Source organism: Spinacia oleracea, chromosome 1 (assembly GCF_020520425.1).
Source record: "Spinacia oleracea cultivar Varoflay chromosome 1, BTI_SOV_V1, whole genome shotgun sequence".
NCBI lineage: Eukaryota > Viridiplantae > Streptophyta > Magnoliopsida > Caryophyllales > Amaranthaceae > Spinacia > Spinacia oleracea.
This window is the reverse complement of record NC_079487.1, coordinates 116,324,395-116,340,042: the sequence shown is the minus strand read 5'-3', so window position 1 is coordinate 116,340,042 and position 15,648 is coordinate 116,324,395. Positions and strand designations below refer to the sequence as shown.

Sequence of the window (15,648 nt, the reverse complement as noted above, 5' to 3'; positions counted from 1 at the left end):
CGGTGAGGAAGATGATGATAGAGTTTATGGTTATTAGGATCAATTCCCATGCAAATTAGCTTCTTTCTTATGCAAGAATTCCAATAGTTTTTCACTTCATTGTCTGTTCTTCCTGGCAACCTTCCTGCTATTAATGACCACCTACGTACATATATGTTTGCAATGCAATCTTTATCCGTTAATATATCTAATTTCACATATTCACTACAAAAAATTATATCATTAACGACGGGAAATCCCGTCGCTAAAGGCCAATAATCGTTGATTAACGACGAGATTTCCTGTCGGGGACCGGTCATAAAAGGAGGCCGTCCCGTCGTAAAAAACATTTACGATGGTTGTTCCCGTCTTTAGGATTTTTGACCCATCGTAATTAAGTTATCGTTAAAGATACAAAATTTTCATGATGTTAAGAACTTTCAGATATGATCCCAAGTTTAACCTTTTTAATGGGTCTTAATTCATCGGTTAAGAAGTCGAGTAAGATAGAGAATAAAGAAGAAGATTATATAGTGCCGGTGGATGATGAGAAATGTACGTACCTATTGCCAAGAAGAGCATGAAGCTTGATGATTAGATCCTCTTCGTCTTGAGCGAAGTTCCCTCGTTTAATATCAGGCCTTAGATAGTTTAACCATCTTAATCTACAACTCTTTTGACAACGATCTAAACCTACAATGGGTTGTATGTTATGGACATGTTAAGATGCATGCGAAAATGGATGAAGAGTTGTATACGAACAAACCAGCAGCTTTGGGAAGAGAACGCCAAGAAGCTTGATCACCATGGAATTTCAGGTAATCAATCAGCTTTTGATCTTCTTGCTTAGACCAAGCACCTTTGTTTCTTCCATCTTTGCTACGATATGGTTTCTTCATCTTCTTAATTATATTAACCCAAGATAAGTAGGATTAATAGGCTTGCTTATATATAAGTCTATATATATAGCTATGGAAAGCAGAGGATGAGTTAGTAGTAAACTAACAATTAAGGATTGACTTGGACTGACGGTTTTATCCTGCGTGATAATTAGGTGGCATGTGGTCATAATTAATTCATAAATCATGATCAAGGATGGAGTGGACGGTAATTTGGAGATTCATGTTTCACTGATCTAAATACCAAGCAAGTGTAAATAACAACACAAATCCTTGCTGTTCAGATAAATACATCAAAGATTGGTCCTAAAAACTGCAGAAAGGTGTACGGATTACATAAAATTGAGCTTTAGTAGAACATACGGAGTAGTACTGTAGAACACAAGAAACTTTCCAGTTTAATTCAGTATCATGCTAAAAAAAAAGTAAATCACACTTTACTTGACAACTCTCATCAAATTTTGCAAAACAAGTTATTTTAGCGGGATTTCTTGTACACAATCTCTCTTTATCTTCTTTTCTCTTGCTGTATGAATAACTTCTTTGATACTTTTGGGAGCATTGATTACTCGAAGCAGTCACCATTCATGAACAACTTATTCCCACAAACAAGGGTCTGACACGTGGTGGCGGAGGTAATTACATCATCCACCTGAATAATACGGAGTACCAATTTAGCAGAAGAACCGGATTCATAAAAAGATATGAATGAGATCAACTAACTCAAGTTTGACTGGCAGTTGGAAGCAACAGTTGGCTGAATCCGCAGCATGTCTTCTTGCCAGAAATAATCCTACTCTCCCTTAATATCCATCTCCATCATTAGCACACTCTCCCTCTGTCCCATAATCTTTGATATTATGGGATTGTAACTCATAATGTCACCAGTGCCCTATTATTGATATTATGCAAGTTTTGGAATCAGCAAGGTGAAGGAAAATAGTCCACATCAAGTCTTCTAAATAAGATAAATAAGAAACTTGAAACTTGAAAGTTGAAACCAATAAGATCACAATTCAACATCTATCTTCCTTCTTTTCATCTGAACCCTATCTCAACTTCACTTTAGCTGTAAAATGAACTTAGTAGCTCTTACTATCTGAACTAACATGAATTTATTGTCCCTTTAATTTCAACTCGTCTTAAATTAATTCACCAAATATTTACACACCGTACTTTCAACGGTAAAATAACAAAGCCTCAGTAGTTAGCAGAAAAGTTCCAAACAAGTTATACAAGTAGTTGAATGGCTGTTGAGAAAATTTCAAGGAAATCCACATTTATGTGACTTATCATTAGTTGGAGATCCTAATCATCCTATGCAGCAAATTAACAGAACATTTTCAATTATTAGTTAGAGATTTATGCATGTAGTAGGAAGTTTACAGGATATTATTAAATAGAACATTTTCAAATACTCAGTCTATTCAGATAACGAATCTTCAAAACTCCTTTAACCAGAGTGCTACTCCATATGGTTCCACGTCTAACTCATGTCTAAGCAGAAAACCTAATTACATAATTCCCTCTACTCCCCTTCCTCAAGCTTCTGAGTTGTGCAAACATACTATCGCAAGTTCGCAACAACTTAGATGCCCAATTAAACAATCACAAAAAACAAAAAGGAGGGAGAAACAATGCCATAAATCGTCATCCATAGCTGTACATCAGATATTCAGAGGACTGACATAGTACTAAGGGGTCTGTTGGTTGGCACACTATCAACAACACACATGAATTTCAAAATATGCATCTGAAACCCAACAATATTGTTCAAAGTATAAAGGAGAACAGCTTCAACACAGTAAACTAGTAAAGTATACAGATATTGGCCATATTTTATTATAATAGTGATGATAATAATAATAATAAATAAATAAAGTGTGATCAAACATAAACTTAAAAAGGAACACGGAACTTTTAAAACAGGAAAAGGATATTTGGCTAGTTTCTTCAAAGGATAATACTGGTATTCCCTCAAAGGATAATCTAAGTCTCTCTCTCAGTTTAGAAAGACCACAAGAAGCTTGTAAACCACAATACCACTCAAGTAGCAATGCACACCGCATAGAATTTTTTAAAATTTTGAGGAAATAAAAAGTGTGATGCGTCAACCTATAAAATGTGAGAAAGGAAAAAACAGGGACAAGCTGAACGGAAACAAGAAAAGGAACATAATAATTAAAGTGGCAATGGAGAAAAGGAGGTAGAAAACAAGGCTCGAGAGGAGGAGACAGAACATTAGGATGACTAGGTTCCAAATGTGCTTGAAACTAGACACAAGTCACACAGGGGAGGGGCAGAGGTGTTGCATAGATATCATAACATACAGACTTACAGTATGCTCAGCATGAAAAACTTCAGCAACAGCATCATGATCCACATGACAAGCCTTCTTTTAAACTTCCGTCTCACCAGCCATAAGGCCCATAATACTAAAGCCCGCAATGAACTGTAATAAAGAAAGACAGGTTAATCAACTGCAGTTAAAGAATTGACTAGGTGGGGTGGTAAGGAGTAAAGGTAAATGCAGGGGTAAAGGTAAGGAGTTACATGGGGAAAAATAAATTAGAAAATGGTCATATTTGATGAAGCGAATTGATATAAGTCATAAAGTAATTGAGATATAAACCTAACAGCTATATACCCCAAATCTGTAATCATCATATATCAAATTCAAAGACTGCAAATATCAATAGCAGAAACTGATCAGCCTCAAAATAAATCAATACATTATCAAATTAATTACAAAATAGTAAGACTGATGCTCACCCTCACTAAAGTACACAAGTGAATACTACCAACAGTAAATTATTTAGAACACGAACACTTTATAAAAATTGCCCCCCCGTCACTGATGCCCAGTGGCTCGCAAATTCTGTTTTCGTTTGTGTTCTTTTGGACGTTGAAGGGGGTTGAATTTCTGTGAATGCATGCATAATTGCAGGACAGCTACCTATACCACTAATACAGTTTCTTAAACTATGACACACTCAGTTATACGGAGTAGCATTGTTCAATATGCATGTGATCGCCAATTTATCCCGTAATACTTTCAATTCTTAAAACCAAATGACCCCAAAATTAAAGAGAACACTGTAAATTTGTTTAAGACTTTTCTACTTCCGAATTCCATGTTGCTTGTTGATAATAAAATTCAAGTATCACATTGTTTTGCAAGGTACTTCTTCACCACGAAAATCAACAGAGCAAGGCCAAAAAATGTGCAAGGCAATCACATAATGTATAATGGATAAAGAGAACACAGTAATTAGTTAAGACTGCAACTACAGAAATGTGCATAACAGACGTTATGTTTTGCGAAAATCTAATAGGTTGCTGAAATTAAAGACCATATACTTTCAGTTTTTGAATAACAGCATATCCAATACAGCACATATCAACAAGCTAACATCTCAATTGTGTCTCTTAACCAAGGAAAAAGGATAAGAAGTAGTTACATCTAGATATTTCATATAAACTCTGGAGGTGAATTGGACCCAGGCTTGCTATTATCCCCCAAGTCTCCTTGTCCTGGATGCTGCAAATTCTGGAGAACCTGAGGAGGAAGACCACTAAGCCCACCACCCAACCCATCACCAGCTGACCCGAAAAACTGACACATAAACCGTGCCATGATCCCGAGAATTTGCAACTGGTTTTGGCAAGCATCAGCATGCATTTGCATTGTTTGCTTCTCATGCTCAATTTGCAAACTCAACATTCTTTCCCTCCACTCAAGCTCCTCCTCCTCCCTCTTCTCCTCCATCTTCATCCTCCACTGCCTTTCCTCATCAAACTCTCTCTCCAACCTCAACTTCCTATCAAATTCTTTTCTTGCCCACTTCAACTGCATCTCTTCCAACTCCAACTCTCTCTCCTCCACCCTCTCCTCTGCCTCCCTCACCCTCTTCTCCCTCAAAATCTCCATATCCATCCTACCTCCCTCTTTAGCCGCCAAAACCTCTTCTCTACCATACTCTCTTTCCTTTCTCTTCTCATCCCTCTTCACCAACACATCTCTCAACTCCAAAACCCTAGCACCCAACATAGCAATCCTCCTCTTCTTCAATTTCTTCCCCAAACCCTCACTATTACCCTCAATTTCCTCTATCTCTCCACAAACAAAATCCCCACCTTCTCTCTCTTCTTCCTCCTCCTCCTCCTCACCCACTTCCCCACCGTCCTCAAAATCATCACAGTCAATCTCAAACCCTAACCCTAACCCTAAACCATCATCCCCGTTTCCCCCAAAAAACCCAATTTCATTAAAATCCCCAATACCCGCTTTCTTATTATCCTTCAATTCAAGCTCCACATCCCCAAAAACCTCCTTATACTTGATGAAATTCTCCCAATGATTCTCCCCATCATCCCAATTGAAATCCCCATCTGAAACCCTGATTTTCTGCTTCACCCCCAAATACTGATGTCTCATATTTTGGACCTTAATCGATACGTCTCTCCATGACCACTTAAATGGGTAGTTAATCGGATCTTGAAGATGATGAATTGCGTTCAAATGGTCAGCAATTGGTTTGAATTTCTTCTCTCGGGTTTTCAGCTTTGATAAGGTTCCCGAACTTTGGAGCTCTGCGTATTTTGTAAGTAGGGTTTTCTCTTCAAATTCAGACCATTTCTTCCGCTTCATTGTTTTGGTGAATGAATGCCTTTGAGCTCGAAAATGGAGGTTTTGATCTCTCATTTTGTTTGGCGCTTTTTTTAAGATTCTCCCCCTTTTTCTACTTCAACACTTGAACACAATCCCTTGTCTTGGGCGGGCTGGGTAAAGCCGGCAAAAGCTGATCCAATCTACCAATTCATTTTTCAACTCAATGATAAAAGTTAGGATAAATTGTTTTTTACTACCTTAAAAAAACCAAAAAATTATTTTTTACCACCTAACAAACTAAAACTTGTATTTTACCACTTTAAAAAAAATTAAAAATTATTTTTTACCACCTGAAAAATGAGAAAATAGATGAAAATGTTATGTGTGGGGAACAATAATGGTAATATTTCATATATGTTCTTTTCTTCCACTATTTCATGTAATTAACGCTCTCCTCTTCCCCCGCCTTTTTATTTTCCATGAATTCACATAATTTTTCACCGTTATTAATTCATAAAATTAACAAAATTTAATGAAAATAAAGAGAGAAGGGTGAAAGAGTTAAAGAAATTCATAAAAGGAATGTAAAAAGTTGGAGAGAAATTGAATTAGGTAGCCACACATAAAGGTTGCATCTACTTTTTTTTGTTTTTAGGTGGTAAAAAACAGGTTTTAATTCTTTTTTAGGTGATAAAATACAAGTTTTAGTTTTTAGGTGGTAAAAAACAATTTGTCCTAAAAGTCATGTTAAGATTTTTAACCTATTTAATTAAATAGATCAATCTAACCTAATTTGCTTAATTGAGTGGGTTAAGTCGGGTTAAAACTTTTAACTTAAAAGTAACCCATACAACTAATTGGGATTGACCTGTTTAAAATCACTTCAGGTTGAGTTGAGAATCTCAACCTGTTTACTTGGTTGGGAAAATCTCAACTCGTTTATAAATTGGTCGACCTGATACCTGGCCCAATTCATTGCCAGCTCTAGGGCTAAGACTTCCTAACCTCACTGACAAGCCATTTTTTTATTATACGGTTGGTTGTAATTAGCCAATTATTACCTGTTAATAATCAACCTAACTTGAATCGACCCAAAAATTTATGACCAGATTAACTGAATCAATTGTCGCATGAACACTTTTTGCAACCAAATAATCCCCAACCAACCATTTTATTTACCAATTTGGTTAATTGCCCGATAAAGTATGGAGTCGAAATATAGGCTTTTGCAAGCTCAATTCGAATTAGTGGCCCAACTGTCGATGGATGTAATTTTTAGTACCAAATTGTCATTCAATATTTTTTTTTATTTACCAATTTGTAGCCTGAGAAACTTTTATTGCTAAATTGTCATTCAACTAGCATTTTACCAAATTGGTCAATTGGTCACAATCGAAATTTGTACTGCTCGGTATCCTATTCGGGTCCATCTTGGGTTCGGACTTAACATTCCGAACTCGAAATCAAAATTTTAACTTCGAACCCGGATTGGGCTTTTTACTTCAAATCGGGTGTTTTGACTATTTAAATGGACTTGTAAAAAAAAACAAAAAACAAAAAAAGAACTATTGAATGTCAGAGTTGTCAACACAGTTAGTCGATTTGGGTCCAGGTCGGGTCATCCCGGGTCTCGGATCATGATTCTTTCGGGTCATGTCGGGTCACTTTATCATTTGGGTTCAAGTCGGGTTGGTTTTCGACAGGGCATGTTGGTTTTTTTTTTCCAGTTTGGATACATGTCAAGTTCAGATCGACTCATATTCCGGTCGAGTTCAATTTTGAGTTCGGGTCTTATAGAGTTGGGTTTTAAAGTCAATTTTGTAGCGGGGAATTTCGGGTTCGGGTCAAGTTTGGATCAGATAATTATCGGGTCGAATAAATTCAGGCCGGGTTAACTCCCGGGCATGGATCAAGAATATGTCCGATAACTATAGGGGCTGGTCAAGTTTTTAACCTATGATTTATTCATGATGTAAAAACTAATGTTCAATGTATTTCAAATTTGAGTTTTATTCAAATCAGTTAGGTTATCAACTCATCCGTATTCTTGTATGATAATCGTAAGAAGGATCGGGTCGAGTTTAGGTTTGGAGTTACTATTTAATATGGCCAATTACAAGTCTAGTTAGCAACGATTCGGGCTAAATCGGATAACTGGTCCCCACAAGTCGTTTCACTAACATGTTGTGCCGATTATAATTGGGTCCAGATCATTGTCGGTCGGGAGTCAAATCGGATTCGGATTATTGTTCGATCGGGTGAGTTATGTTATCGGTCATCTTCCAATTTGTGTCTCGGGTTCGGGTTCGAATCAAAATTAGTTCTCAGTCTCGTCGCCTCGAATACGGTCGGATTACATGGTTCTTACGGAGTATTTAACAACATTTCGAGTCCCGATCGGTTGCGGATCTGGTTTTGGGTCAGTTTCGCGCAAGTAAGGATTAGGTAATTAGTTAGGTGGAAGATTTTAAATTTCTTAAAGATAGTTTATCAGTGACGAAGTATGAAAGAATGTAGTCATGATTTCATCTCCTTTCACATTAGCAGCCTCACTAATAATATCAATTTAGTCAAACTTCACAATAACTGGAACAAAATGGACTCATTTGCTAATTAAATGTCAAACTCGTACTCTTCTTCAACAATCTTGCTCATTGATTCTCACCCTTTTTTATCCTCTAAAATCCCAACAACCCTAAATTTCAGGTGCTCTATTTTGTTGTTGTTGATGAGTATTTTTATTTCCTTTTACTATTATCTGTGGATGTTTTCACATTGAATTGTTTGAAATTGATTTCGCGGGTTCCTTGTTAATTTGATCAGGTTTATTAATTGGAAAAGAAGTTTGAAGAAATCATTAATGGCGCAGCCTCCAATTTTATCGATTGCTTTGCCTTCTGAGACTGGCCGCGTTCTCAGTATTCAGTCTCATACTGTTCAGGTAATTAATTTTTTGTTTTGATGTGGTTTGTTTCTTGGTAATTTATAAAAACATTGAGGAAAAAATCATCTGGGGCATGCGAAATTGAGTGGAATTTCAATAATTTTGGTGGATACAGTATGATATAGTTCATGATTAGTTATGTGTAGTTGGCCTTGATGCTATCCTTTTTCTGTATGGGATTTGTTAAAGCATTGGTTCAATGATGGTTGTTGTTTTATGCTCCCTTGGAATCAGGGCTATGTAGGCAATAAATCGGCTGTCTTTCCACTTCAACTTCTTGGATATGATGTAGACCCGATCAATTCCGTACAGTTCTCTAATCACACAGGCAAGCTGGTTTTTTGCCATGAATTTCATTTTTCCACAAGAAATTTGAACACTTGTTGACCCTTTTGCTCATTAATTTTGTTAAGTTGTGGATCATGCAGGATATCCAACATTTAAAGGCCAAGTTTTGAATGGGAAACAACTATGGGACTTAGTAGAAGGTCTAGAAGCAAATAATTTGTTGTTCTACACTCATTTGTTGACAGGTAAGAATTGGACTATGTTTAATGCAATATAGTTTTCTGGCTCTAGTAGAAGATGGTATATGTTATGCGAGCGCTATTGTACTAGTTTCGACATTGATGGAACTACTCGTGTGATACCAATGTCGACATTGATGAAGCTACTCACACTAATGGAACTACTTGAGTGATACTAATGTTGACATTGATGGAATTTTGGGACATGTTTGTTTAACAAGACTCGGCGTTTTCCCCATTAGATTGAAACAAATCAACTAAGGTGCTCTGGCAGTCTGGCCAAACTAGAATCAATCCAAATCCTGCTAATCAAATATTAAGTTGATCGACATTTTACTTTCTGTGCTCTAGCCTATATGGTTGGTGTTGTATGCAAATGAGTCACAAGAAATAATGTTTGAGTTATACTGTAAGGCCTTAATGTATTATGTGTTATGTTTGCTTAAGACATTTCCTAAAAACATGCTTGTTTTTGCAGAACGTCCAGAAAATCTAAGTGGCTTTCTTTGGCTTTGCAGGTTATATTGGTTCTGTCTCATTTCTGGATACTGTATTGGAAGTTGTTACTAAACTGCGATCTGTGAATCCTGGACTTATATATGGTAGGACTCTCAAGCTCTTTATATACTTCGTATACAAAAATAATGAGAAGTAGTTCTTTTTTCTTGGACAGTGAAAAGGTTTTTTGAAGCTCATCTTTGCAGATATTTTGCCCATTTAGCACTTACGAATATTTACTAATTACCTTACTAGTAGTACAAGCAAGTTCACACTGTAAGATCATTCGTCATTTTGAATTTGAATCATCAAACTACCAGTATTAATGGGATCACGTGAATATCTTTGATATGTAGCATCTTTATCTCATGTTTTGTAAACTGCATTTCTAGATGATCCTTGTTATGAAAGAGCTGTTATTGAACACAATTACTAGATGAATAACTTTTTCTTGTTTATTTATTCTAATATAGAATGGTATCTATCCTTTTCCGATGGATGTTTTCCTTCCAAAAAAGAACATTACATCATATATGATGGCATGTGTTCTTTTTTCTTTAGTCGATACCTTCTAAAACATAAAAGTTCTCTAATCGATGCCGAATAACTTCTAGCATAACTGAATCAGTGGGGAAAAGAAATTGTAGACTTAAATAGTAGCATGTGATCAACTTCTTCCTTTCTAGTTTTCTTTTCTTATGGATATTGTTGGTGCTTTTAACATCAATAATCATATTATACAATTCTAAGTGTATAATTTTGAAGTTTCTTGTATCTTGTTTGGAATTTCGTTTGCTCTTTTTCAGCTAGCTGTGGTTAAATTATTTATGTTTTCTTTTGCATAAATGTCTAATGATTTCATTTTGTCTGATTTTCCTGACATTACTTTCCTTCTCAGTTTGTGATCCAGTCATGGGCGATGAAGGAAAGCTTTATGTTCCTGAAGACCTGGTGTCAGTATATAGGGAAAAGGTGTGTTTGCTTATCTGGTAATTATCCACTGTGTTAAAAGGCCACCATTTTGTGTAGATAAAATGCCGATCTTGCAAGCGCGACTCATCTGTCAAACTCCAAGTTGTCAGAACCTAGGGGATGTATGTACTTTATGTGTTTCCTATTCCTATGATAGAGCTGCATACTTGCGCTTCATTTTTCTCAAGATTCTGCTATTGCTTTTTACTTGATAGTGATGTCTTAGATGTCAATCAAGCTGAGAGGATCTTATTTTTTATCCAACTTGTGAATTAAAACAGTGATGTACTGATGTGTGCATTTAATTACCATGAATACCAGCTCTTGAAGATAGCTAATTGGAGAGATGGTGATTGTTGGATCTGCCCTCGATTAGTCAGTTTCATTAGTAAATAGTTCAGTTGTTTGATTTCCTGCTAGGATCTTGTATCTTTCTAGGAAGATGGAAAACAAGCTGATAATCGTGGCACTTGCGAGGGATGCAGAAGGTGTCATGTGGTATTCTCTAGATAAAATCAATGCTTGACGTACTTAGTCATAAATAACAATAAAGCAAACAAAGCTGAATTTCTCCATATGCGGACTAACAAAATAAAGTATTTTGATCCGATGTTAAATCACACGACTTGCTATCCATGATGTTGCAATTTTATTGGGCATATTTCACTACCCTGGTCAATGAACCTACTAGTTTTTAATGGGTAAAACATTCTCTGCTATTGCGTATATGAGGCAATTAAGGCAAATGCTTGTATGATAATGTTAGCTTGCTGTTGGGCAGTAACATTTCCTTGAACTGGTGATTTAAGTTTACGTTTTTCTCTCTAAGAGAAATGATATTTTTAATGCCTTTCTTTCCTGTCCATAACTCCTAATTTATATTATTTGGTGGCTCTTTGATGCCTAGGTTGTTCCTGTTGCATCGATGTTGACGCCTAACCAGTTTGAAGCTGAACTGCTGACTGGTTTGAGGTATCGACCCTTCTTGAATTTTGAACTTAAGGATTCTATCTGGTGTACTCTGGTCTCTGAAGCAACTCTATTTCTTGAAAAAGAAAAAGGGAAACTTTTCAATTATGAGGATAAGAAATAATTTCTTAGCAGTTCTTTCCCACATTTTTACTCTCCCGCTTACTCAAATCTTCCTTGAGTGGTTGGTTGTTGGACCAATTAAAGTTGAAAACATTGTGTTTTGGAGGTAGATATACACTGACAAGCTCTGCTTGTTTCCAGTTTAAAAATAATGCGAAACAAGGACCTTGGAGTGCTAGGTTTTTAGTTACTTAGAATATCTTGCAACAAGTATTGTTAACGGACTCAACTTGGCTTGCATGTAAAGACAATTGACTTATATAATTGCCTTTTGTTTATGGTGCTTTTCTTCTGGTTGGTGGACGTGATTCCATCCTGCAATCTGACTTCTTGTTAAAATTTCCTCCTGTATAAACAATCTGAAAATAAGTTGAGAGTTTCTGGATATTTGTGTTCTGCTGCTTTAGACCCTGTATTTGTGACAGGATTGTATCAGAACAAGATGGGAGGGAAGCTTGTAACAAACTTCATGTTGCTGGACCAGCAAAGGTTTTTTCTTCTTCTTATACTTTCATCATGAGTTTAAGCTTTATTTGTAAGATAATTTTAAATGCTGTTGGGCGATGCAACTCCTCAGTAATACATGTTAGTGTAATTAACTAAATATGTCAATATATGGTTGTGGGACCTTGTGGCTAAAGCAATATCTATGGAGTTTAAACGTTAAATTTGAGATACTGTCCTTGGCTCCTAGGAATATTCTCCTGTCCTCTCTTTGTATTTTGGCGTATCTGCTGCTAGGATTATGAGTTGGTTGATTCCATTGCCTTTCGATTAAAGTCAACTGATTTGAAAGAAACTACAGTAATATGATACTTCTTCCAAGGTGAGGAAATCCTAGCTGGAAATTTTTCTAAAATGAAGGATTGACTTTGCTGGTAAATAACGTAGAATTAGCACTCAATTGACGGGTGCCCATTCTAAGAATATAATGGTGTATAAAATTATTAAGGAGTACAATAAGACAGCAAAAGTTATTCAAATCCTTGTGATGAATAAAACCTCATATGGGCCATATGCCTTTAAAAGCCAACCCTTACGCTTAGTGTTTAGGCTATCACTTTATAAAGAGTCGTCTTTTATCACTGTGTTATTCCAGAACTACTCATTGGCAAATCATGTAATAAACCTTGGGCATTCGCAGAGAGATGTTATGAGGAAACACACATGAGATATAGGTTTTGCCAAAATTGAACTTGTGCAGGATACATAAAAGGTCAGATGTGGAGAATTAGGCAAAGACCGCTGATGATATGAAAGTGTGAAAATTATTTTGAAGTAAACTAAACTACTAAAGTACTAAACTAAGTTATTCATGTTCCGGGTTTCCACTTGTATTTTTGAGTGTTTGATAGTACAGTTTCTTCTTTCAGCGTAGATGGATGCTGGTCATGATTCAGTAATAGCAATAAATGTAATAAAATTTTGCTGGGCAGTTAATTTGATCATTCTTGACTTTCCCCCCCACCTCTTTTTGATATTTATCTTGATGCAATTTTGATACTTATTTCCAGTTGTGACGAGTGTGGGATGGTGAATTTCCAGGTTGTCATCACGAGCATAAATATTGATGGTAATCTCTATCTCATTGGCAGCAATAAGAAAGAAAAGGTTTGTATTATTGTGATCCTATGCTTCTTTTATATTTTACATATCTAGTATCTGTCGACAGCAGCTGTGACTTTAACTTATAAACCAATGATCCCATTGTGCTCGGGTAAACCTCTATTCCCTGAGATCCTGACAGTATTTTTCTTCCATCGTATATAGGATGGGACACCTGAGCAATTCAAGATTATGATTCCAAAAATCCCAGCATATTTTACGGTACTTAGTTTCTCGTTTTATCCGTCATTTTGTGTGGTGCTTGAGAAAAACTTGTAGTTGCAACTCCAAGTAAATGTTGGTCAAGTTTCCAAGTTATGTGCCTTGCTATAAACGGCACTACTCTTATAATATCTTACAGACACTAAAGAATTTGTGTGAAAAACTTTTCAGTCTTGAAACTCTTCTGGTGTTCAGTCAACTGTGCTATATTGAATTTTCCAAATCTCTAAATTCAGTAATTGCATTGCCTGAGACTGTTCTTTTGTTGTGTAGGGAACAGGAGACCTAATGACTGCACTACTACTCGGATGGAGCAATGTAATACTGCATTCCTTAATCTACCTGAGCTTTCTTGACTTGGTTTTTTTGTTCATATGTTAGCTTATTTTTGCATGTTTTCTGTTGTACAGAAGTACCCTGATAATCTTGCTAAAGCAGCAGAACTTGCAGTTTCAAGTTTGCAGGTACTTCCCACTTAATTTTCTTGCTTGTACTAGTGTCATGATATGATATGACAGCTATATGATTGGCCTCTGTACGTTATGTTAATTTATGATAATAACCCAAGGAAATTGAAGTCATGGATAGTTGGTGCTTTAGTTTTGGTAATCTCATGATTCATGATACTCCCTTCGTCTCATATTACTTGCCCCGTTTTAACCAAGAAACTCACAAAAATTGGTCAAATGAGGTTTGACCAAAAAACTCACACAAACTCTCATATTACTAATATGGTCTACATTTATATGTTTGTTTGGGATTGTGTTCATTGTGATTCATCTTACACAGCATGAATTTCATTTGAACAGGCAGTTCTGCATAGGACAATACACGACTACAAAGTTGCAGGATTTGATCCTAAGACGAGCAGTCTAGAAATCCGATTGATTCAGAGCCAGGATGATATCCGTAATCCCCAAGTCAAGTTCAATGCTGACAAGTATAGTTAGTGCAAAGTAGCTGCTTGATAATACAAAGTAATACTCCAATCACACTTACCGGTGGAGGTTTGGAAGCAATTTCTTCCATTTAAGACTTGCTCGGGAAGTTGTACTCAACGTTTTTGTCAATCAAACAACCTTCCCAATTTCGTAGTTCCCTCTCATTACAGCTTCAAATGATTTCCCTTTTCAGTCAAACAACCTTTATATTCATTTTGTAAAAACATAAGATATTATGACTTTGACACAAAAGCTCGATATAGACACACCACATTGTTTGTTTCAAATCTTTAAAGAAATTTCTTTTTGGTGTTTAGGGAGCCACAAAGTGCTGCTCTGGAGAATGTAAATGTAATGTCGTTTTTGTTAACCTTTATTTCTATTCTTGATTGTTAATTGAAACTAAAATTATATGCATGTATTCAAGGGTTTAAAGTTATTTTATGTTGCTAGTTGGAATTTAAGAGTCAAGCAAGATGATTTCACATTTATTTCAAGCAAGATCATTATTACACTGATAGTAGCTTGCTTGATACGGAGTACACGGTAACAAAGAGCTGTAATGTTGTAATAGTATAAAGTATATGAAAAAAACAACAAAAGATCTTGCGCGCACAAGGTGTACAATAAATTTATTGTACACCAAGATAACTTTTACTCATTTTTTTTGTAACTTTAACCTAATTTTGATTAACTTTTATATTAGTAAAAAGAACGTTGATTGATAAACATTTTAAATGGTTAAATGATTAATGTTATACATTATTAGTGATTTTGAAGAAATAAGTTTTACTAAAATGAAAAAATTTATCACTAAAAAGTAGATAACTTTTACATATATAAGCTTAACTTTTAAGTATTTTGAGTTAACTTTTACTTCATTGTACAATATTTATTGTACACCCCTTGTAAATAAGAATTTGTGAAAAAACAATGATTGAAAGTGTTTTTATGGGTAAGGAGGAAAAGTAGATGATTATTTATTGATAAAGTACAAATAAAAGTGGATGTGAGAATGGGAAAATGTAGAATGTGTAAGAAAAAAACTATCATGATTTGTAGAAAAGTGAAAAAAATGTATATCCAAAAAAAAACATTTATTTAGGAACGTCTGATTTGAAAACATGACACTTATTTAGGAACAAGAGTAATAAGTTTTCTAAAATGATACACTCAAGCTGGTATTGGTGAATTTAATCAATTTTCACTAGTTACACATAAGAACGTTTTACAATTAGTGCCAAAAAAAATATCGATGTAAAAATTACAAATGAGGAATGGAGGATCTGAATCTTTAGCCTTTCGAACATAGGCCCTCAGCCTTAACCACGGCCACCAAGATGCCGAACACCTCATT

General features: G+C 35.6%; 2 protein-coding genes across 3 annotated transcripts; one reads left to right on the top strand and one right to left on the bottom strand.

Moving 5' to 3' along the window:
* Positions 1-1,157: 1,157 nt before the first annotated feature.
* On the bottom strand, positions 1,158-5,690 carry LOC110797536 (uncharacterized). Of its 2 annotated transcripts, XM_022002658.2 has the most exons (4): positions 4,340-5,690; positions 3,217-3,330; positions 1,602-1,770; positions 1,158-1,530 (listed from the first exon to the last, which is right to left on the bottom strand). In XM_022002658.2, the coding sequence occupies exon 1, from the start codon at positions 5,581-5,583 to the stop codon at positions 4,351-4,353; it is 1,233 nt and encodes a 410-aa protein (XP_021858350.1). In that variant the 5' UTR covers positions 5,584-5,690; the 3' UTR covers positions 1,158-1,530; positions 1,602-1,770; positions 3,217-3,330; positions 4,340-4,350. The 2 variants fall into 2 exon arrangements, with proteins under 2 accessions (XP_021858350.1, XP_021858348.1); XM_022002656.2 differs by having other exon boundaries at positions 1,158-1,770.
* Positions 5,691-7,998: 2,308 nt separating this feature from the next.
* Positions 7,999-14,708, top strand: LOC110797537 (pyridoxal kinase). The gene is made up of 13 exons (XM_022002659.2): positions 7,999-8,196; positions 8,314-8,431; positions 8,669-8,762; positions 8,863-8,967; positions 9,480-9,563; positions 10,358-10,431; positions 11,339-11,403; positions 11,949-12,012; positions 13,069-13,134; positions 13,294-13,350; positions 13,624-13,668; positions 13,761-13,814; positions 14,160-14,708. The coding sequence occupies exons 1-13, from the start codon at positions 8,108-8,110 to the stop codon at positions 14,298-14,300; spliced, it is 1,056 nt and encodes a 351-aa protein (XP_021858351.1). The 5' UTR covers positions 7,999-8,107; the 3' UTR covers positions 14,301-14,708.
* Positions 14,709-15,648: the final 940 nt, after the last annotated feature.

Excerpts from the sequence above, each read along its gene's own strand:
- LOC110797536 (XM_022002656.2), bottom strand. The coding sequence starts at position 5,583 with ATGAGAGATCAAAACCTCCATTTTCGAGCTCAAAGGCATTCATTCACC.
- LOC110797537 (XM_022002659.2), top strand. The coding sequence starts at position 8,108 with ATGTCAAACTCGTACTCTTCTTCAACAATCTTGCTCATTGATTCTCAC. Across the intron at positions 8,968-9,479 it reads CTACACTCATTTGTTGACAG|GTTATATTGGTTCTGTCTCA; the intron begins GTAAGAATTGGA and ends TTGGCTTTGCAG. Across the intron at positions 13,669-13,760 it reads TACTACTCGGATGGAGCAAT|AAGTACCCTGATAATCTTGC; the intron begins GTAATACTGCAT and ends TCTGTTGTACAG.